This window comes from Vipera ursinii (genome assembly GCF_947247035.1).
Source record: "Vipera ursinii genome assembly, chromosome: 6".
Taxonomy (NCBI): Eukaryota; Metazoa; Chordata; class Lepidosauria; order Squamata; family Viperidae; genus Vipera; species Vipera ursinii.
Window position 1 is genome coordinate 68876924 of NC_139515.1, and position 24988 is coordinate 68901911.

The following is a 24988-nucleotide window of genomic DNA, read 5'->3' on the forward strand; positions in this document are numbered from 1 at the left end:
TTCTCCACATCCCCTGAATGCTCATCTAGACAGTACTGGAACAGCTGACTCAAAACTGACAAGATTAATCAGTTTTATATATTGACTTTTATTTATTTATACCCTTCATGATTTTTATGCATAACTCAAGGCAGAGAACATACCTAACATACCTTCCTTCTCCTATTTTCCCCAAAACAATAACCTTGTGAGGTGGGTTGGGCTAAGTCACAGGGGTAGGCAACCTTGGCTCTTTTATGACTCATGGACTTCAACTCCCAGAATTCCTGAGCCAGAACAGCTGGCTCAGGAATCCTGGGAGTTGAAGTCCATGAGTCATAAAAGAGCCAAGGTTGCCTATCCCTGGGCTAAGAGAAAGTGACTGGTTCAAAGTCACCCATGGTTTCATGCCTAAAGTGGGACTAAAACAGTCTCCTGCTTTCTAGCATGATGCCTTAATTGCTAGTCCAAACTGGCTCTAATTTGCCTGCACATCATTATCCCACTCACCCAGCACTGAGATAATAATAAGAGAATTAATGTTTGCATTTACATTTATTGGAGAGGAAGGGATTGCAAGAAAGTAAGCAGGCACACAATGGGGAATACATATTGAAAGCAGTGGGCTCTTGCTGGCAGCCATGAGCATGCTACACAAACTGCCCTATTGTGTGCCTGCTTGCTCTCCAGTAATCCCTTTCTTTCCAATCTTTTTGCTCTGCAAGGGGGAGAGGAAATAAAACAATAGGTCAGCCACAGGACAATGCACAATGACACTGATGATGATGATGTCACTGAGGGACAGGACGTCACTTTGAATGGTTGCTGAACAAGGCAGTTGGTAAGTGAGGACTATATGTAATACACCACAGTCCCACAAAGATAGATTTCTGTCCTAACACTGTTAATGAGATCTAAGTATGGGGAATAAATTTTCAGAAACATCTCTTCTAAAAATATGGCACGAAATATGATTTAACTAGGTCACATCAAGATCTAACAGCTGCATTCACACAGCTGTTAGCCGAATTAGTTTTAGCTTCATTTTATTTTTCAGGCTTTATTACTTGAACCACATTAAGCTAAGTGAATTAATTACATGAGCTCAGCCCGTTTCGTTTCCCCCTTCTTCCTATTCTGCAATAATTCCTGGCCAAATAAATTTGGAAAATTTCCGCTCTCCCAACTTTCAAAATCTCTAATCAACCCATGTTCTAATCAGTCCACATGTTCTTTGCAGGTGAGTGGCCACTGGGTTGCAGCTTAGACAAGTACTCAAGAGATGCAATTTGCAACTATCAGTGTCTCTGTAAAGAGGCTACGAGAATTACTTCAATGAATTTTGCCATCCTGATAGTCCCACAGGCTTACCTGAAAATCTCTGATATATGTTAAGAAGAAGAACACAAAGCTGAAGGCTACTGTCCATTCGCAGATTGCACTTACAAAATGGTACACATAATCCTAATGGAAGGAATATATATGTAAAAAACCATTAAATAGAGCCATTAAATTGCTTGCAATGGCAAACAAAAGGTGAGTCAGGCATAGAGATAGCAAATAACTATATACCAGATGCACAGTGTGGTGGGAAAGTACTTATTGATTTAGAATGGCTTCCAATTAGAATGGCATCCAGGCACGAGTCTCTTTGATTCAACAGAAGCCTCATCAGTAGGAAAAGGATGTAATTGTCAGTAATTGACCTCCTCCGGCATTCTCCATGTTGTTCTGGAGGATTGTCCCCCAAGGATTTGGGAAGAGGAGAAAACTTCAAAGCCTGCCTTTTTCTCTATTTCACTGACAGAAGCCCCTGCTACCTCAAGCCCTGTTGTCATCAAGTGAGGACAATCTTATTGATTTGCTGAATTTCAGTACGCTTAGCCGTTTTATTTTTCCTACAAGTTTTCCTACGATGAAAACTTAATATTAAAATATAAAATACTCTACAACTGGATTATTTTTCATTACTAAGTTTCTACAAGCACCCATACAAGCTATGACAAATATTGGAACGCTGGTGGCACAGTGGTTAGAATGCAGTATTGCTCACAGCCTGGTGTTCGATCCTGACCAGCTCAAGGTTGATTCAGCTTTTTATCCTTCCGAAGTTGGTAAAATGAGGACCCAGATAGTTGGGGGCAATATACTGACTCTGTAAACTGCACAGAGAGTGCTGTAAAGCTCTATGGAGTATTATATAAGTCTATGTGCTATTGCTATTTTCTTGAGAATCATTGCTCTTAGTCATTTTATGATTATTATTTGAATTATTTCAGGTTTTTTTAAAAAAATGTAAGTTCTTGACTTCACGACAGTCTTTTCTATAACAAGATTTTTAAGGCAGGAAAAAACAAGTTTGAAAACCTGTGCTATTTTCCTAAGAGCTAGATAAACACCTTTGGATCATCTGCTAGGATGAAACAAATAGCAACGAATTAGTCAAACAGGCAGAGGGCCCCAACAAAGAACTCCAGTTGAGTTTCATGGGGATTTATAAGTTGATATAAGGTTTGCTTTGTACATTGTAATAGAAGGAGGAAAGGATACCTACGAAATAGCACTTTTGTTCCTGGGACACAAACTCTAATCAGTATGCCCATTTTAACAACAGGATATTTACAGAACATCCTTAAAAATCATGCTTCATGGGAAAATCACCCACTCTGCAGTTCTAAATAACAATAGAATGTGGTATCTAAGATATGGTCTGGCTAAAATTGATTAGTGCTCCTGATAGAAGAAATGATATGATCAAATGAAACAGATAGGGTTTTTTGCAGCCAATATATATCATTAGTCATAAAATTGAACATCATCATCATCATCATCATCATCATCATCATCATCATCATCATAATAATAATAATAATAATAATAATAATAATAATAATAATATCACCACATCCCTGGTCTTTGGAAAGGACTCGATAGAGGGATATAAATATCAAATCCAGTATGAACATCTGGCTGATTGTGCAACAAGCCATAACTGGTAATATAGAATAGTTCAATACTATCTTCTTGGTTGACTTTCTATTGTATTTGAAACATTTACCTACCAGATGCAATCCTTACCCATTATTTTATGAAAAATAACACAAAAATGCTCCCTTTTGTGGTCTATCATGTGCACAGAAATAGTAGTAGAGAATCAACACTTTTCAAAGAGTAGCTATAGTCTGCTTGCCACAAAAATAATGAAGAATCTTTATAGTACCAAAACCGGATTTATTGTGCCATAAGCTCTCTTTATTCCTGCATCAGGTGCTTTAAAAGTTATCCTCAGTTGATCTGTCTTAGCATATAGCACTAATCAGCAGTCATTATTATATTGTATCCTCCTAAATATTTAGCATATAGCACTAATCAGCAGTCATTATATTCTCCTAAATATTTAGCATATAGCACTAATCAGCAGTCATTATTATATTATATTCTCCTCCTAAATATTTAGCATATAGCACTAATCAGCAGTCATTATTATATTATATTCTCCTCCAAAATATGTAAGAATCATCAACATTTTTCCTTCAACTCCAGGCCTAATCTGCAAACCCAGTCATTTGTTGACTCCTAGAAACTGCCTGAACAAGACGCTGCAGTTTTCTTGTTGGCAAGTTTTAGAAAGTGGTTTGCCACTGCCTGCTTTCTAGGGCTGAGAGGGACTGATTGGCTCAGGGTCACCAAGTTGGCTTTGTGCCTAAGGCGGGATTAGAACACACAGACTCCACTCCCTGGCCTCATGCCTTTAACCACTGCACCAAACTGGACCTATACGTTTATATGGCTATTCAAGTGTCAGTGGCTCTGGGCAATAAAAAATAAATAGAACCACCACAATCACTATTTGGTGGAGCAGTGGGCTAATGCCTCCTTAAGTAACACCAGCTGCCTGCAATTAGTGCAGGTTCGCATCCCACCAGGCTCAAGGTTGACTCAGCCTTCCATGCTTCCGAGGTAGGTAAAATGAGGACCCAGATTGTTGGGGGCAATTAAGCTGACTTTGCAATAATGCCGCTTGGGGGGGGGGGTGTATGAAAGCCCTAATAAGCAGGCATATACATGGAATGAAGGCTACTGCTAAGCTTGTAAGCCGCCCTGAGTCTTCGGAGAAGGGCGGGATATAAATGGAATTAAAATAAAAATAAAAAACAAATTAAAAACAAATTTAAAAAATTAATACAAACAATACTATTATTAGTTGATGAGATATTGTACAACTGTAAAAGAATATTTCACTTTTCACCAATCTGAAAGAAAATTCTAGGAAGAATAATCCCAAATCATCTCTCAGGCCAGATTATATTATTTTAAGGGTGCATGTTTGTGTGTGCATGGATATAGCTTCAGAGCAAAAAGTCAATAATTCTTTTAAAAAGAATTTAGCTCACATGATGTAATAAGATGGTGAATTTGTTGCCACTGTGAGTTGTAGAGTGGGGGGGCACAAAGGGAGGCTCAGCCAATCTCAATGTATACCTGGTTGTACTTTGACAACAAAGGTTCATTCGTTCTATCAATATAGGTTGCATGAGGCATACCTGGTCAGAGCTCAGATTTGCGAGGAGTTCTGGCAAAGTGTCCTTTTGTTCTGAATATTAGACTGACAACCTTCCATTCCTGGCCTTTGGGTGAGAGGCAAATAGCCATGGATTATTCTGAAAGGAGAATTTACACAAACCTCAATTCTCCAAGTGCAAGTCTTTATTACATTTGTTTTGTTTGAACTTTAAAAAATTTTTTTTGAACTTTTACAAAAAAAAAATAATAATTTCACAGTTCTGAAATCTATACATGAACCAGAATGCACTTGCACATTGAAAACTGCACTTCTCAGAACTTAACAATGTAGTTCTTGGTTTTGTAAAAAAAACCACAACCCTACAATTTTTAAGAAGTGTCTACCAAAGAAATATGTGTACAAAAAGGATAATACCTCATCTATATCTTAATATAGATAAAATATCTAGATTTTTATGTGATTTTTTTAAAAACCAAATTTGAAAGATAAGAATTGAGCAAAACAAATTTGCAGCCAGAAAAAAACCTGAAGAGTTAAGACTTAATAGTTTTATTCATCTATAAATGTATTTTTAATTTATGAATTTATTGAAGCTAAGCATAGATTATGATTCTTGGTATTATTACTCCTACTGATTTCTCATTTTCTATAATATTTCTAAAGGAGACCTTGCTTCCTAAAATGCTTTTAGGGTTCCAAACTTCTCTGTATCTTTTAGTTTCTAGCTACAATTCTTAATTTTCTCACAGTTTTCTCATAACAAAATCCATGAGATATGAGTAATGTCCTCCAAATTTATTAGCAAGTCTAGGACTCTGACCAAATATATCACAGGTAACCTTGATTTACAGAAAGTTAAACATCACTGAGTTAAAAATCAAAAAGCATCAAGTTTGAAAAGCATATATATATATGTATATATATATATATCCAGGCAAACCTTAAAATATAGATGTTACAACCTATTAAATAGCATTAGCAACTTGCAAACACAGCAGCTCTGGTTATCTGTGTCCTTAAGTATCTTAATAAAATTAACTAATACATAAAGTTAAGCTGCACTGAATGGGTAGAAATATTAATTTTTTTACCTAGTATATGTTTACCTTTTCACCTGGATTCCAATCTATTTTTGTTATGGATATTAATGAAGCACATGCAATCACTGGGAAAAAGGAGTTAAGAGGAAACAACTGATTTAAAAAATAAAACATATAAAACTACATTTTCCTTTTACCAATATACAGTACATAACCTGTGAAATAATGAAAGGAATATATCATTAATCAAATGGGGGAACAGAAATAGTAATAATGGCAGATGTATATGAAGGCAAAACTGATGTCTGATAATAACAGAATTATAAATTTTTTTATTTGATTGTATACAGTAACTATTGTGCACAGACATGTTAGCAAGCCCACTCAATATGAAGAAGCAATGAATGTAAAGTTTCCTTAGATTCTGAAATCTCTTGGTTTGGGTGTACATTCCTAATTTCAGTATCTAGAATGAGTATTTTAATTTTTAAGATAAAAGTTCATCTTTATCTTTTTGTTTTTGCAGAAGAGCCAGGCTAATGCAATGTAATGCAAGACTCAAGTTTTCTTGCAGAGACTCCACTTCATAGAAACCTTGTACTATTCTCCTAGCAAGTAGTACTTATCCCTATAGTAAGCTGTTTATTTTTAAAGAGGCCCCCTAGATTATGAAGCCTTCTGGAAAAAAAAGAAGGCCCCTACGTCATAAGTACCACTTGCTAGGAGAATAGCACAAGGGCTGGCAGCCTGTGCAAGAAATCTAAGTTGAGCCTTGCATCGCATTACATTGGCCAGGCACTTCTGCAAAAAAAGAAAAGTTAAGTTGGTGCTGCTGGACCCTGGAGCTGGGTAAGGAGCAGGTCCCTTGGGTAGCTGGAAGGGAGACAGGCCTTGGTTTACAAGCTGTAAGTGTCCTCTGTCTGCCAGCTTTAGGCTCCCTTGCTTGGTTGAATGCAGTTTGGGAGCAAGCTGAGGCCTGGGGAACTCCCGAGGAACAGGAAGCAGAGCACTGGCTGCCTCAGGGGTGGGGAAGGACTTGGAGGCCCAGGCAGGCAGGTCTGGGCCTGCACTAGGTCTCAAGGGCCTCCCCCATCCCTGAGGCACCCAGTGCTCCACTTAATTACCCACATTTTTTAACAATTGCACTGGGGATGTATGGGTTTAGGTGAGACGGTTCATTTAATACCATTGCAACATGTGGCCATAATGGGGAGGCTCCATGACAGTTGTATCTCAAGGACTGTCTTTATATCATGAAAATGGTTTCAACATAGCTGGTACATACTACAGGTCTGCAACCCGCAGCTCCAGAGCCGCATGCGGCTCTTTCAGCCGTCTCCTGCGGCTCCCAGTCCTCTGCCATGTGCAGTCCAAAAAAAAAAAAAAGTGTGACTAAAACAGTTCAACCAATCAATTCAAATATGCAGGGTAGGTGCATATCTCGCCTTGGCTCCACTCTTCACTCAAACCCTGTTATGCACATGCGCGCACATTTTTTGCGGCTCCCAGTTTTTCCTTTTGTGAGGGAACCGGTTCCGTGTGGCTCTTTCACTGTTTCAGGTTGCTGACTCTAGTGTGTCTCTCCCAAGGTCTCATTGTTTTATAAGCATGGCTTATATCCCAAATTTGCATATTATAAACTGCATAATTTTATCCTTTTCAGGAAATACTGTAAAACTGAATATAGAAATAGTAAGCTGACTTAAATCTGTGGTGCTTGTATAATTAAGACATATTTGACATATTAATATTCTGTAAAAAAGGATACTGGGAATGACAGCTACCCAAACCATTACGGAGAGGAATAATCTTGTGTGACATACACATGGGGTGCTCCATTGTGGGCGTGATTTGTAAGAGATAATTGTCTGAAGAAGAACGTAGAGAGCACCAGAGACAAAAGCCAAAAGAGCTCCCCCATCATGGACAGCAGGAACTGCTAACTCCTGAAAAGACAATTGAAAAGTGGTGTATATTATTAGAGTTGCAATCAATGTACAGAAAAGACTATAATCAGGGAGCAAATAAGTGTAGCCAGACTACAGTAATAGTACAGTAGTCCTCGACTTACAACAACAATAAACAACCAAAATTTCTATAAACTGTGGTGGTGGTAAGTTGAGCTGGACCCTATTTTATGAAAATTTTATAGAGGTTGTTAAGTGTATCATGTAGTTGTTAAGTGAATACCGGGGTCATTGGACAAATTCAAATTCCCCAATGGGCAATTTATACTTAAAATCAGCAAAAAAAGGTCACAAATCACAATTAGTGACCACAGGACATTGCTATCAGTGTCATAAATACGAGCCAGTTGCCAACCGTTCCAATTGCAAACATGTGACTGTGAGGGTGGAGCACAGTTGTAAATGCAAGTACAGATCATAACCCATGACAATTACAACCAGTCTACAAAGTTACGGCTGTTGTAGAGCCTTGAAGTCATGTGATCAAAATCCAGGTCCTTGGCAACCACTTGCATTTACAAGCACATGGTGGGCTTCAATCTCCCCCTACCCGCCTGTCTCCCCCACATGTCTGCCGTTTTGGCTGCTCTGCTTTCCACCCCCCGCCATCTCTTGCTGACCTACACTATCTTCCCCTACTTTGAGGCATGCCTGGCCAAGGCAGCTGATGGCCCTTCAGAGCCGTTGTGGAAGCCTCACGAAACCCAACTGCTGCCTTGGCCAGGCACTCCATAGCAGCAGTGGACAATGATGTTGGTCAGCTGGGGATGGCAGGGGCAACAGATTACAGGGCAGCCAAAAAGGCAGATGAGGGGGGGGGGAATTGAAGCAGAGGCAAGTAGGGCAGAGCACTGGAGCCTCATCTGCTGAAGGAAGCTCCCTGAGACCAGCTGGGAAGGAGGCAGTTCACACAAGGCAGAAGATGTGTGAGGTCATTTCCTAATGACAGTGCAGATGTTGTCCAACAACCATAACCAGGACTTCCAGAACAATTGTTGGTATGCGCTACAGTCACGTGGTACTCCACCTAACAACTGCTGCACTTAGCAATGGATACCAATCAGGGTTGTTAAAGAGTGATGACTACCTGTATGGTAATTTATGAAGAGGACAGATTTTTCCTAATAGATACCACTGATTTATCAAAAAAAAAAAAAAAACCAAAACCCCACCTTGATTATTAGGGCCTGGCTAGGGAAATTGGAGGACACAGAGAGAAAGATCTTATTCAGCTTATATAATGTTAACTGTAAATACAACACTGGCTATCATTTAATGCACAGATGTTTCCTTTAATGTTGATTTTATTGATTGAAAACTCATTTTATGTCATATTTTGTGAATGATTTCATAACACAGTTCACAGTTTGCGGTTGAATTCAGTTCAACAAAAACTTCAAGCTGATAATATCATTCCCGTCCTACTTAAACGTCAACTCAATCCAAATGTATCTTGCCTTCTTCATGACCCATATTAAATGGGCCTCATGAGTCTATAAATAACATATTTGTACTCTTGAAATGAATAAGACAGAATTTACAATTATATCACTCCATGGATGTAGTTCATTATTGCTATCTCAAATTTGCTTAGATTCCAAGCCATAAAATCATACACTGATTTGATTTACCATTCACTGAGCTACATCAAACAGTCTGCAAATGTAATATTTCCTGTTTTATACTCTCCTTGCTTGGTCTTAAATCTGTTTCAGAAGGTCCCTCAACTATCTCAAACATATTTGGAAAATTAGCAAGCAACTATCTGGATTGAAACTATCACTTCTTCTCACAAGAAATATACCAAGTATACCAAGTATCCATTGGATATCAAAAATTCCATCTCATTCATATTATCTAACTTCTTTCATTTCCACAGATCATCAGAAGACACCTTGTTTGAGAAGGACAACAATGTCTAGGACAAATACTTTTATGGGTAACATGCATATCTGGAATTCTGTTTTGCATAAAATGCATATCTATTGTAATTTTAATTATTTAGGAAAGGCATTATTATAGCATTAAGCTAAGAGCAACCCAAACAAAGGATAAATGTATCTTGATATTTCCTGATCTCAATCTTATCTTTGTTTGGAGGACATGGTTAGAAAGAAGTATCTGCTGAGCATACTGTATAATCGTTGCCTCTAGCGAACTGAACATCTGATTGCAATCAATTCTAGACTATAGAACAGCCTCAAGTTACCACCTAGGTGACTACACTGCAGGAATTACTAGTCTGTTTTATTTGTACTGATACTTCTGATAGAAATTTTTAAGTTGATGTTTTCTCTGGAAAAGGGAATAACTATAGGTAATCCTTGGGTTATGACAACTGAGCCCAAAATTTATGTTGCTAAGTGAGAATTGTTAAATGAATTTTGCCCCGTTTTATGACCTTTCTTGCCACAGTTGTTAAGTGAATCACTGCAGTTGCTAAGTTAGAAACAGGATTGTTAAGTGAATCTGGTTTCCCCATTGACTTTGCTTGTGAGAAGATCACAAAAGATGATCAGATGATTCCAGCACTCTGCAACCATCCAAATGAACCAACTGCCGAGCATCCAAATTTTGATTATATAATTAGGGGGTTGCTGCAATGGTCATAAGTGTGAAAAATGGCCATAAGTCACTTTTTTCACTGACATAACTTTGAATGGTCACTAAATGAACTCTTGTAAGTCGTACATTGCTCCGATTCTCTCTTGATATTTACTAAGTTATTTTAAAAGGCTGGTCTTATGAATATATTTAATGCTCATATAATATTCTTAATAATTTGTAAGCCATTGAAGGAGAAATGAGATATAAATTTAATAAATAAAATATAAACATATCTTTCTTACTTACCTGAAAACTTGCAACGATGCCCAGTCCAATGCAACCCAGAATTCCAACGTACAATGTCAATAAGTTGAAACAAGGGGAAACAAAATGTGTCACATCATTTTGTTTCTTGACAATTAAATATTTTGTATACATTGTAACTGCACCTAAAAAAAATAAGAAAAATATTTACAAATTGTCCTAAAGACAAATGATGCAATACAGAGGTGAGTCTGGTCCTGACAAAACAGAGAAAAGAATAATTTTACTTAGATAATGAATATGCTATACCAGGGGTCGGCAACCTCGGCTCTTTTATGACTCGTGGACTTCAACTCCCAGAATTCCTGAGCCAGCTATGCTGGCTCAGGAATTCTGGGAGTTGAAGTCCACGAGTCATAAAAGAGCCGAGGTTGCCGACCCCTGTGCTATACCGAGTTCTTGAACTGTAACAGTCACGATAATGTGTTGGCATACCCTTCCCTGCCAAAATTATTTTGCAATAATCTGTCCCATTCTAAACTGATCAAGAAGTAAAATTGGGGTCAGAGCTCTGTTTCCAAGAATTTGATTGCGCTCAATGCTGTGGATCACTAGAAATAATTCCTTTCCAGACAATGAGAGGACTTGAGGTTGCCTAAAATGCTCCACACAGTTGCTCCTCCAAGTTAGTGCTCTCTGGTGGGTTTAGAGCTCTGGGAGATAAGGAAATAACCACAGTGCTCAAGCCATGGTTGGCATCCTTGAAAAGACACGAAGGTCACATACCTCCCACTTCTAATGACTCTCAGAAATTCCTTGTTAATTGCTTTTCAGTTATTACAGATCTTTGGATCAACATAGCACTGAATTTCCTTCAATCCTTAGTGAAAGAAGTTTTAACTAAAAGTTTAATATTTTTTTTTACAAATGGGGAAATAAACAGTAAAAGAATGATTAAAACTTTTGATCTAGTAAATTACGAAGATTGAGACAAATTTGAAATAAGATTTTGAAATTAATTATAAATAATCCTTCCAGTGAGAAAATGCTTTATTTTTTTAAAAAAAAATAAAAATTGGATAGTAGAGGGAACTAGAGATTATAATTAAAGGAGAACACTTAAATTTGACTTACACAATGAAGCAAAACATTTTAATATTGAATACACTAAAGGATCTTATTAAAACAGATATGCTGTTATCTCTGATAACCGTGAATAGCTTTTGCTGACATCAGACCGAAATGACTGGACTACATGGATTTGTTTATAGATAAAAGATAGGATACTTAAAGAAGCGATCATCTGTTGTATTTTAAGAAAATAGATCAGTTTAAAAAATTCCTTATATCTGTTATGGTGAAGAGGGAAGTCACTTCTTTATATATTTATTTTCTTTTTCTTCATTATTTTTTCTTTCTTTTCTATTGTTTTTTTTCTGCACTTTTCCCCTTTCTTTTTAGTTTATATTAGTTTTTACCATTAGAATTGTAATCTTTAATAAAATTATTATTTTATAAAAAGAAATTTTATAAAATAAGATAACGAAGAAACTTTCCCACCAGAAGGAAAAGGATTTAGACTCCTAAAGAGGACTGCATACAGACAGGCAAAGATCTTTAAATATTGAAAAGATTTAAAGGGTTTGGAAGGAGGGCACATAACTAAAGAATAAAAAATTTTATTGAAAGAGATTGTCAGGCACAAGAAACCAGGAGCTGGGATAGAGTTCAAAACCATTGAAAGTTTATTCCATGCAACCTATACACAAGAATCTGATGGTCAGATTAACTAATGGTCAATGCGAATTGGCACCAGATATGAGTCAACAGACCTTTTTGGGGGGTGGGAAACTGGACTAGTTCTCTTTTGAGGGCTAGGAAATAGGACAGCAGTCTCCAGTTATCTGAACAGTTGTCACATACAAAAGAGAATGGTTTAATTCTCCACTGCCCTGGAACACAGAACCAGAACCAATGGTTAAAACTACAAAGTATGGTCAGGCTAGATATAAGAAAGAACTTCTCACCGTACAAGTGACCACCTGTGAAGTCTACCATGTGTTGATTTTCCTTTGCTGAAAGTCTTCAATCAGAGGTCGGATGTTTGTTTATTGAAGATGATTTACTCAATCTTGCACTGGCAGAGGATTGGTCTGAACAATCTCTAACATCCCTTCCAACTATGTAATTCTAAAAGATCTACTTATGCAACTAGAACTTTTACTCTGTTGACAAAAGCAGTAGATACAGTAGTGGCCAAAATTGTGGAAACCTTTTGAAAAAACTGTACAGTAGAAATGCCACCTTTGGTCAAGTTTCCACCAATTTTTCTTCTAATTTCTTTATAACTGTAGCCTTGTTCATTTAATAATACTATTTTACATTGCTTTCTGGACAACCGGTCAACTCTTTGCACCATTACTTTAATTTTATTACATTTTACAAGCTCACTAAATGAAAGAACACAAAAAAACCCAACCAACTTGATAGCGATCACATAACACACTGACCAAAGTCCTCCTCTCAGCTTCAATACATGACATCAATAACTGAATCCTACTGATCTGATTGGCTCATTGCCAAAACAAGATGACACCTGATTGGCTCTCTAAACACTCATGCTCATTGGCTACAATCCGATGAAGGAAAGCTACCTGATATTAACCTACGCAAGTTGTGCTTCCTTTTTCTGGTTATTTGGCTATAACTTTCATATAATACAGTACAGATAATTGAACAAACTTTGTTGCATTACATTCTTGATTAAATTGTCTTTCCATTGATATATAATTTTATGGTACTACTCCAAAAAAAAGTGGTGCTATTAGCCATCAAACCTCAAAAGTACACTTTTCCCGAAAGGTTTCCACAATTTTGGCCACTACCGTAACATGAAAGAAACCTCCCTATCAGGTAATCAGCAGAACTGAGGCTAGAAAATAATGCTTCTTTATTATAGATCTCTTGTGAAATAGTTTACCACTACAGATTACGGTAGATAGCTATTGCTACAGATTAGATTGCTCCAATTCAACCTTCCAGAAGCAAGTTAAAATTGACTTTTTCCATTTTAATTTATCTAATTTAGAAAGTACTGCTAAATTGTTTATGTGCTCCCATTTTAAAATATTTAATTTTGTTATGACTGAATTGTTTTTGTTTTATTGGATGTTTTTCTTCATAAACCAGTAAGTTACAGGACTATAAAAAACAAAACAATGATTTAAAAACAAATGTCATCTAGTTTCAGACAGCAAAACATGGATCGAGGACAAGAGGCAGCAGAAACATGGACTGAGTACGCAGAAGGAAAGCAATCCTTAAGTATCTTCCTCGTAAAACAATCAGGCTTTTAAAGTAAGAACCAGACTTAGAGCATAGTCCAAAAACAAATGGGCTAAAATAACAAATGAAGACAATACAGAACTGTAGTGATACATATTCTATCCAGACTTGGTGTCACTTATTTAAAACCAATCATGTGCTTTTCTAAGACATGACACATAGGAAGTATTAAAATAGTTTATCTATATGTAAATACTACACAAATGCAAATATCACACAAATACTCCTAGCAAAGTCTGTCTTCTTCTTGTATTCAGTCTAGAATATTTCAAGGTCCATCTATGAAATTCAATAGCCCACCTTCCATGGGCTATTAAATCCAATAAAAACTGTTTCTCTGCACAGACTGTATCCGGAGAATATAGTCCCTGCTACAGATCAAGCAACATAATTCAGCAGGCAGAAGCAACATGAGCTGTTTGCTTAAGCTGATGTTAGACTATAACCTAACTACTCCTATATTACAACCAGAAGTATGCTCATTATAAATTGATAAATTGCCACAAAGAAGAGGGAGTCAAGCTATTCTCCAAAGCACCTGAAAGCAGGACAAGAAGCAATGGATGGAAACTAGTCAAGGAGAGAAGCAACCTAGAACTAAGGAGAAACTTCCTGACAGAACAATTAACCAGTGGAACAACCTGCCTCCAGAAGTGGTGAATGCTCCAACACTGGAAGTTTTTAAGAAGAGACTGGACAGCCATTTGCCTGAAATGGTATAGCGTTTCCTGCCTGAGCAGGGGGTTGGACTAGATGACCTCCAAGGTCCCTACCAACTTCTTCTTCTTCTTCTTCTTCTTCTTCTTCTTCTTCTTCTTATTATTATTATTATTATTATTATTATTATTATTATTATTATTATTTATTAATTATTATTATTATTTGCACAATGCCCATGTTTTCAAAGCTGTTGTCATATTTAATTTATTGCACACACCTTAAAAAAACCAAAATGCTACTTTAAAAACATGTATGAAATTGCTTAACAGTGAACAATCCTAGATATACATGATAGGACAGAGTAAATATTCCACTTTGTACATTTAAATAGGACAAGGATGCCTGTGATCAATCAAATGGTTAGCCAAGATATACAGCCATGATCCACAGTCAAGATTTATTAGATGGTTTGTATATTTATATACAACAGAAAAGAATCCATATAAAAGCCAGATCTTCATGCAGACTCCATATGTTCCATTTGCAAGAGTGTTTTCCAGCTGAGGTATTTACTTCACGCTTTCTCATGCACATAACTGTATGGATGATACAGATGTTGCTTCTATTTGCAACCCTCCTGTACTAAGGAAGTAAGATGGACTAAGCTATACAGCATCTTTGACAAAGTATTTCAAATGAAACACTTCAAATGAAAGCACTGCAAATTCTATGGTTATGAAGATGTGATTTTGTTATCATCATGACTTATCTAATTTTTACACATCTTCCTAAGATGTTTTATACATCTTCCTAAGCCTGAAAGTACACAGCTGTTTGAACTCATTTCTATAAAAATTCTTGATTTTAATCTTCCACACCTACACTCTGCTTCTTCTTCTTGAGTTACTATGATTATGGATTACAGAAAGCTTATTTTACTCCAGGTCAATATACTGTATGACATTTGTAAAGTATTAGGTATAAATGAATTACTTTAACTATAAATCCAGATGCTTGTGCCACATCCATCTGGAGACAGGATTGTTAGAAATATTTAATCATTACAACTCTTAAAGAAAATTTAACAAGTACAAATACTTACATACCTAAGAATGCAGAAACATTGATCATAAATCCAAAGATACCACTTTCTGGAGGTTTTGCTCCTGTATCACTAGCATAAATGATAAAAATGACAACAGTTAATATACAAATAATACATGTAAAGTAAAATCTTTCTCAAATCAAAGTTGACTCCTGGAAACTATATACTCCTATATACATCTAATTAAATTGATAATGATATAACTCAGAGAAAGGCATAATTTCTATGATCATTTGTGAGAGATGTTCCAAAAAAAAAACACACAAGTGCTTAATAACCTGGGCGCTTGAATTCAGAGCAATACTCATTCATCATCTGACATGTAGGCCTAAGAGTGCAATTTGTTTCTATACATACGTATTTGGATGGATATTTATCAATTGCTCTAACTTCGTAGAAAGGCTGTTCTAGTACACATTTAGGCATGGCTTATTTTTCATTTGAAATGTTGAAGTACATTAATATAATTATCATTTTAAGTATTAAAAACTGACAAAAATAATTCCTGTTCTTTTTTCAAAATGGGATGATCATTAGAAATGATAACCCAATAGGTTCCAATCCTCAGATATTAATGAGATTATTGAAATAGGTAGACTAGCAATATTTTATTTCATTCGTTCATTCAATTTTTTAAGCTGCCCCACTCAACCAAACAACTCTGGGCAGCTTACAATATATTGTTGGGCACAGCCAATGGTCCAAGAGATGGCTAAATCTATGATTTGACAGTTTTAATCTAGTGGCTTTAATTCCATCTCCTACATTTCTGAGCTAACGTGACGATACCAAATTAGCATGCCAAATAGCCACATGGCACTTGGTTTACAGTTCTCAATCTATGTGTGACACTATATATTCAGTCCCAAGAATGTAAACCAATCCCAGAAAATATGTTTATTTTATTTTTTTCATTTCTACTGTGATTCTCATAGCATTTAATTCCATTTGTTAGAAATTAGACTTACCATGAACATGTACCTAATGTTAAAAATCTGTTATATCTACTAATATTTTTGTAAAAACCAACAGATATCTTCACCCTGTTTTCCAAATGTAATAACATACATGCCAATACTTCTGTCATTCTGTCCATCCCTTCCAAAACAAGGCATAGCTAATTCATTTAGTGTGGACCTCTCTCTGACTCCTCTGAAGTAAAATACATCCAATTTTCCCATCACATGCAATTTGATCTCAAATAGAAATATAGAAAATCTGCCTCTGCCAACCATCAGCTGAATCCCTCAATATTTATGGCAATGAAATATTAATTTTGTCGGAAACGACTAGCATGCATGTGCGGGGGAACCTTTACCTTTACCTTTAACACTCAAAAATACTCTTACTTTGTTAATTAACTCACTATTTAGTTAGAAACAAGCTTTGAGAGCCAAAGCTCCAAGTGAAGCACTCAACAAATTTGAAGTACTTTTGCAACTAAAGACTGACACCACCTTAATACTATACTAAACTGTGATCACTTCAAACCTTTAAGAGCTCTATATAAGATGAGAATGGAATCTGCTGCACCTCTGATCAAAGTACAATTGGATTTTTTCCTGAAACACTCAATGTTGTAAGGCAGGGGTGTCAAACTGCCAGCCCACGGGCTGGACACGTGATCCGGAAGCCATGCCCATCCCATTGCCAGTAATGGCAAAACCGTCCCGATACGTTGTGCGACGTCACGTGACATTGCGAGTTCGACATGTCCTGTTGTTAAGGGCATTGCAAATAATTAAAATTGTCCAATGTCATTCATTTGCACTGGATTTAGAAGAAACATTAATAAATGTTATTAAAAGTTAGATATTATTAAATACATGTTATTAACTTCAGTGCTGATTGTTAAAAATGAAAATCAGTCATAAAGGCAAAATTGTACTTTTATTCTTGCACTTTTTTATTATAACTAAGGCAACAAACCCGTCACTGGTCTCAATCTTGGCTCTGGCACATGCAGAATCTGTCTTTAGTGCAGAGTTGATGTGATTTTAAGATGGAGAACATTTGACACCTGTCTTTGCCATGGTCAGATCAATATCTATGAATGTGATCACTAAGAGTTAACATTAGCCATTCAAAAGAGACAATCAATGAGTCAAGAAAAGGGAGAACAAACACCATTTCCTGCTAGCACTGAGGATGTTACCCAATTTGGGTTACTGAAATGTCTGCAAGAAAACAACCAAGCTAAGACAGAGCCAAGGACCCCTCATCTCAACCCAGAGCTACAAATATGCTCTTGTATTGGAAACATAGTTCTTAATTACTTTGCACCAAGATTTCCAAAGATTTCAAAATATAACAGATATGCAAATTCTTAGAAAATGGAATTTGTTGCAACTATATGCAGAAATAAAGGGTTTGTGGTTTTTTTTTCTTTAAACGTATTACTGTCAGTAGAATAGAAGCAACTAATGACCACTGAAATCATGTGCAAATACTTTTTCCCCCTTCTGCTAAAAGTATGCATTTTGATAGGTTTAAATTCCTTAGCAAAAACAGCCACTGCATAAAGCAAACACTCCCCTATCCACCCACCACAGATACTTAATGTCTTTGGGAAAAAATTAGAATTGTTTTTACAGTGTAAATAGCCGTTGTCACTGTGATGAACAGAGGGAAACAACAAGACTTGCGTATACTAGATGGAAGCAAAGGGCTGGTTTTCTGCATTGTTTTATTATAATGTAGTGGCGCTCCAGATGGCAGTCCAGATATGATATACCTGGAAATATAGGTATCCCAGGATAATGTTGCAGAATCCAATCTGAGTTGGTCACCGGGACCAAAGGTTGGAGCCCATATTCAGGCAACTTCTCAACCTGCTGGGTGTGTGCACTGTTGACTCAGGGACCCATTTCCCAGGCGTCAATCAGGAGTAATGATTTACCATCAGCTTACCACTTAAGAGTGGAGGGCATAGCAGCACAAGGAAACAACAATCAAAGACTTAATACCCCATCAATACCCCAATCAAATAAAAGTCATAGACACCATACCTACAACCCATAGAACAACCCAGTGCACACATCCAGGAGATTGAGAAATTCCCTGAGGATTGGCTCTAGCATGAATCCAAAAGCTTGGAAGAACAAACCTCTGGTCCCAGTAACCATCTCAGATTGGATTCTGCCTGATATATTTCATTTAACAAAAGATAGTATATCTCAGTATCTCTCTGTTAAATTAGGCTATCTTTCTCAACTTACAACCAAAATTGAGCCCAAAATCTATGTTGTTAAGTGAGAAATTTGTTAAGTGAGTTTTGCCCCATTTTACAACTTTTCTTGCTACATTTGTTAAGTGAATCACTGCAGTTGATAAATAACGCAGCTGTTAAGTGAATGTTTTTGTCATTGATTTTGCTTGACAGAAAGGTTGCAAAAGATGATCACCTGAGCCCAGAACACTGCAACTGTCATAAATGTGAGTCAGTGTCAAGCATCCGAATGTAAATCGCATAACCATGGGGATGCTGCAATGGTCATAACTGTGGAAAAAAGGTCATAAGTCACTTTTTTCAGTGCTGTTGTAACCTTGAGCGGTCACTAAATAAACTGGCATAAGTCAAGGACTACCTGTACTTATGTGAGAACACTAATTAAGTGCAGGTTAAATGTTATTTCAATTATACTTAGTAGAGAGAATCAACTGCACTGAAATCACTTTGGCTTACTTTTAGAATGTATGTTTAGCATTATTATATCTTTGAATTTTAGAATGAAAGGCCTCTCAGTTCCAATATATACAGAGAGCAGAATGAAATAATTAAATAAGCAGTATCAGTCTGGACTGTAATTGGAATGTGCTCCCAGATTCAAAGCAAAAAAAAAAAAGGGGGTGGGAGGAAACACAAGAATTAACCCTGCTTCCCCAGCATGATTTTGTTCAGATATATTGGAGCTATAGCTATCAGAATTTCAATTTCAGTTGTTAGGAATTATCCTGAAATATAATCAGATCTTAATTAGCACTTCCCAAAGGATTTTCACCCAGCCCTATCATTATATCTGTCTGTTTCTAGCCCAAAATAATGTTTTAAGGAAATTATGTAAAGGGACTTGGTACTGTATCTGACTATCTGTAGGACAAATCTCCGAAAACTGAACAGACTAATTTTCATATGTTAGGAATAGCTGGTAAAGGAAAAACTGGTGTAAAAATGGGCCAGATCTAGATGGGGGCTGCATAGGAGGAAAAAATAAAATAAAATCTTCCATTGCATTCCTACTGGAGAGACAGTTGACCAGCAGCTCACAATAAAAGGGCTGTTGCATTCTAAACCCTGCTCCTTCTTCCTTCTCAGTCACAAGACCCAGAGTTAAATTGTTTTAAAGCATTTGGAAATTCCCGAAGCCATGCTTTGCATGTTGATCTTATTTCATTAAGGTTCCTAGTTTTTACACACTGTGAGTTACAAGTACCAGGTATTTTTTTTTAAAAAAATGTCACTTGCGGAAGTTTCTGAAAAGAGGGCCCACATAACAACACCTGCTCCAATTCTCCTTGGTTTTTGTTTGTTTGTTTTTGGAGAAAAAAATATCAGTGGAGATCAAAAAAACAGCATCCTGCCTTTGGCTCTGTAGGGCTAAGGCAGGGGTTGGCAACCTCGGCTCTTTTATGGCTCATGGACTTGAAGTCCACGACCCATAAAAGAGCCAAGGTTCAAAAAATTAGCAAGTATGTATCCGAACTACCAGCCTAAATGTTGGAGGTGTGGTGGTGAAGATGCAACGTATTTTCATATATGGTGGACCTGTAAAAAGGTTAAAGCTTTTTGGATCAAAATTTGGTGGAATATGCAGAAGATATTTAAGAGAAGGATAAAGTTTTCTCCGCAATTGTTCTTACTGGGTATTATTACTGATACTACTGTTGTGGACATTAAATTGATGTTGAATTTAATTACGGCAGCAAGACTTTTAGTAGGGCAATATTGGAAGAAGGAAGAACTGCTGATTATAGAAGAATGGACTCTAAAAGTTTCCAACCTGGCGGAAATGGCAAAGATTTCGGCGTATTTGAAGGACCATTCGCAACAGAGATATATTGTGGAGTGGAAAAAATGGATTGATTACATCCAGAATAAATATGGGACTAAAAAGTTTCATTTAGCATTTGAATAAGTACTGATGTGATATTTATATTGCTTGTAGTCATTTTACAAGAGTTAAAGTGCGATAGACTTAATAACTCATTGTTGTTAGCATATGGTAGATTATGATTGTTTTTACTTTTATACCTTGTATTAGCTCTGGGAAGTCGGGGAGGGGGGAAGGGGAGGGTGGGGAGGGTTGGGTTGGGAAGGGGTGGGTGGGTTGGGAGGGGTTGTTTTGTTAAAGATAAAATGTATTGAAAAACTTTTTTAATAAAAAAAGAGCCAAGGTTGCCTTACCCCTGGGCTAAGGGAAGCATCCACCACCTCCCCAGAACCTTATCACCTGTTTAGCTCAGATTACAGAACCAGCGGAATAAAATGACCTGACTGCCCTTAAGGTGAAGTGCAGGAAAGCAGAGATCTAGATGTTCCAAGTTGTGGAGAGCCAGAAAGAACATCATGGAGAGGCCTGGCAAGTCTTCAGCCGGGCCACTTTTCTCAAAGCAGGAGAGGTGACTCAACCACACTTCTCCCCCATGTGGGGCAACCCATCAGATACGAAGTGCTCGACCGAGAGCAGGGGAAAACTTTTACTTCCCTACTTGGATTTCGATAAGATTTCAACACCTTGACTACAGTTGCTGCCCTGCCTTCCCCACCTTAGGCAACGGGGCGGAGAGGCCAAGAGGGGGCGCCCTTCTTCCTCCCCCATCTCACCTGATGTACGGGAAGAGCGGCTCCACATGGCCGCTGAGCACCGCGATGGCGTAGGAGAGGATGAAGGCAGCCGACGACCAGGAGACCAGGAACGTGGGAATGAAGGCCGCGCCTTGCGGGACGCAGGACATCCTGTGCCACCAGCGAACACCCCGCGGGATTAACGGCTGCCTTTCCCCGCCAGCAGGCCAGGAGGCAGAGAGGCTCCGCCAACTCATAGGGGTTACTAGGATCCGCCAAGCGGCTGAAGTCATAAAAGCGGCTGAAGTCACAAAACTTTAACTCGGGAGCGGGGGAGGAGGAGGAGGAGGAGGCAGGACGAAGCCGCCCCGAGGCGTCCCTTCGAGAAGAGGAAGAAGGGGGGAAAAAAACCGCTCCCTCCGGGGCCGCTTCCTCCCAGAGGGCGGCCCAGGCCGCGGGGGTCTCTTTCTGCCCGTGAGCCTGCCTCCGGACCTCCGCCCAGCCACGCGCTCTTCCTTCCCGCTCAGGTGGCGGACACGAAGCCCTCGTGGCGGGTCAGGCAACCGCCGCCGTCCTGTCGTTCTGCTCCGACCTTCCTCGGCCCCCCCGCCCCGGGCTTTCCCGCCTCCCCGGCGGCGGGCGGTTGCTTTCTCTTCTCGGCGAAAATGAAGCTGGCTTTCCCCGCTGGTGCAAAAGCTCCGGGCGCGGCGATTTGATCTGTCAGCACGGCAAACCCCACATCCCCTCGGGGCAGACTCGAAGCGGAACTCGGAGGAGCCGCCGTCGTCGTCGTCGCCTCCCAACCAACTCAGCAAAACCGTTCCCCTTCATTCTTTAGCTGAGTTGGCTCTTGGACTTCTTAACGTTGTGCAATGTTGCGAAGTAAACAGAGCACAGCTTCCTCCCCCTCGCCCGGCCAAGAAACGGGATGCTTTTAGCTTTCGTTTCCTTGTCTAACCCCCCCCCCCCACACACACGCTGCCTCCTTCGTCCTCTGCGATTTATTTTGTGAAATGAGCAAAACCATAAGTCGCTCCCAGTCAATTCTGATGCTGCTGGCTGAGAAAATTTGACCAGCCTTTAACTCAACTGGATAAACAGAATCTTGTATTTCAGTCACCAGTGGAAGTGGCCAAGACACTGGGTAGAACGTGCTGAATCACAAACAACGAATCAGGGTTAACACCAACCAAGTTAACACCTGTGGTGCAAATGCAACTGGTAGGTTTTCAGGAACTTGGTTAAGTTTGTTGCCTAAGGCAGACATGTCAAACACAAGGCCCGGGGGCCGGATCCGGCCTGCGAAGTGGTTTCATGCGGCCCGCGAAGCCATCTTGGAAACAGTGAGGGAATGGCCCCAGCTGCCTTGGCCCTGGCCCAGAGACCCTCCTCCTGCCAGAGACCCTCAGATCTGTCCCACTCCTGCCCAGGCCCCCATAGGCACCCTTGATGTGAACGATGTAGAGCTGGCCACGCCCACCCAGTAGGCCATACACACTCTAGCCACGCCCACCCAGGCCAGACCCACCCAGCACCCTGAGGGCAACTGCAATGCTGATGTGGCCCTCAATGAAATTGAGCTTGACACCCCTGGCCTAAGGAGTAACTTTTCTCTGGAGCAGTGTTTCTTAAAGTACTATTAGGGGACCCCCATGGTCCCCCTAGAATCTCTCAGGGATCTGCAAAATCAAAATTATTTGCCAGCTTATGTTGAAAAGTAACGCAGTATTAAAATCACACCAAACAGTTATGAGAAGCAATATTAAATGCACGGATTTTAGTGTGGTAAATATAAATACTACCCATGCAAAGAAAAACTTGCAATCCTTCATAATTTTTAAATGTCTTGAAACAAAAAGTTTAAGAAACATTGATCTGGAGTAAGTGAACAGTGATACTTAATCTGAGGACAAAGAGGATGCTTAAGTGTTTTATTTTCAGGCCACTTCTTAACAAACAACCTATAAAGTGCTCTGAATGTGATTAAATTATAGTTCTCAGAAGTTCAGCCTGCATGGACAATGGTGAAAAATGCTGAGAACTGAGATTTATCAACACCTAAAAGTACATTAATACTCCGCCCAAATAATTATACTTCCATAATAGTTCTCATGACTTATTTGTTTTGTTATAAACATCAATATACTGTATATACTGCCTCAGTCTGAAATATTTCTTTAATTTCTATCCAAGAGTTAATATTAAAATGAGTCATCTTATCTTTTTCCATCAGCTACCTAATTATGATCTATATGGATGGGAAATTTACAAGGATGACTGCAATTAGGGAAGAATCATTTGTTTTCTTTATATATGTTACTGGCTGTCACAATTACGCTTACACAAAACAAACACTGTTGGCATCAGTTGAGTTTATATATCATCAAAATTTGCATGTTATCTAGTAAGCTAGTTACAAGAGCTCAGTGCTCAAAACATACTAGCCAAATTTGTTGGCTACCGTAGTTTGTGGGCACAAAGCTTAATTTTTCAAAGCTTAATTAGGGCTAGCAGACTAGGGTTCCAGAAATCTGGACAATCACTAGATGACCACCATTGAAGTTGAGCCGTATTTAACTATTTTTTTGCGCTGTACACCGCCCTGAGTCCTTTGGGAGAAGGGTGGTATAGAAATTAAATTATTATTATTATTATTATTATTATTATTATTGTTGTTGTTGTTGTTGTTGTTATCATTATTATTATCATCATCAACTCGAAGAAATTTTCTGGGGAGAAAGCTATAAAAGGAAGGGTTGAGCCTCTTCTCTTTACGCATAACAATCCCTCCCCAAGTGCCCTGTCCACATAACAATTAAATTTACTATTTAAAGTTTCCATTTCTGCCAAGCTTTCTTTTTGTCTAAAATTAATTTGTATGCTAAAGGAACGAAATATCAAGTGAAGTTGCAGTGGGGAAAAAGAAGTCCTTCCCTTTCACTTATGGAGAGAAAACTATCAACAGTTCCAGCTGGTTTCCTTTCAGAAACATGCATACTTGCACAAGGTTGGGATAGATTTTCCTCCAGAGGGAGGGAGAGAGAGAGAGAACAGTGGGAAAGGACAGAAGTATAGAGGGCGCAAATGGAAAACAGTGAAATGGTGTTATTTCTAAATGTTTAAAATAGCCTGCATATTGTCTACCATTTTTATGTTTTTGATCCAGGAATTGTATTTACACATGGTTAAGTCACTTCATCTTGAATTTCATTTTTTCTCTGTCCACCATATCCACCTCTCTTCTGGTCTGCACAAATAATGTTGGTGTAGAATTTGCTGTCCACATTGTTAACACCAGTTCTGTAATTCCTTGATATACTAAAATGCCCAGTCTTTAAAGGCATACTGATTAATTTTCTCATTGATTAATCTCATCAAGCCAGCTAGTGGGAAAACAACCATAAATCAGGAGCTTCAGCACAAACAGAATGGGTTATTGCACAATTGTGGGGATTTTTGTTAGTTTCTATAAACTGATTGCTCTTTTTTCTACAGCATGTTTGGGCAGCCATTGATTTAAAATAATGTAAAGGGAAGTTCCCAGTCACAAACACATGTCTGTCAAAAAATGACATTTTCTGTGTTTCACCATCATTCCGTTATAAGGAAATTGGGAAAGAGATGCCAAGGCAAAAACTAGCTCAGAGAAGACTGCATAGATCACATAATGATAGTATGCCTAACTACATGTAGCAGAAGCAGATAGCTGAAACCTGCTGCCAGCAAAAAGGTCAATCACTTTAGAAGGGAAGTGTTCAGATTGATAAATTA

At 38.3% G+C, this 24988-nt stretch overlaps 1 protein-coding gene across 7 annotated transcripts in view; it reads right to left on the reverse strand.

Annotated features, from left to right (window-relative positions):
• The window catches only part of DRAM1 (DNA damage regulated autophagy modulator 1), a 52732-nt gene extending 30586 nt beyond the window's left edge, over positions 1–22146 (reverse strand). Inside the window, exons 1-7 of one of the 7 annotated variants that reach the window (XR_014492947.1) lie at positions 21257–22146; positions 15434–15501; positions 10365–10507; positions 7313–7490; positions 5611–5669; positions 4524–4640; positions 1351–1443 (exon numbers count right to left, since the gene is read on the reverse strand). Coding sequence is in view for 3 of the 7 variants with exons in the window: in XM_083366517.1 (XP_083222643.1) it covers positions 1351–1443; positions 5611–5669; positions 7313–7490; positions 10365–10507; positions 15434–15501; positions 21257–21510 (795 nt within the window). In the remaining 4 variants the exon portion in view is untranslated. Of the gene's footprint in view, positions 1–1350; positions 1444–4523; positions 4641–5595; positions 5670–7312; positions 7491–10364; positions 10508–15433; positions 15502–21256 lie in introns of those variants that run through there. The other 6 variants (XR_014492949.1, XR_014492946.1, XR_014492948.1 and 3 more) reach the window with 6 other exon arrangements.
• Positions 22147–24988: the final 2842 nt, after the last annotated feature.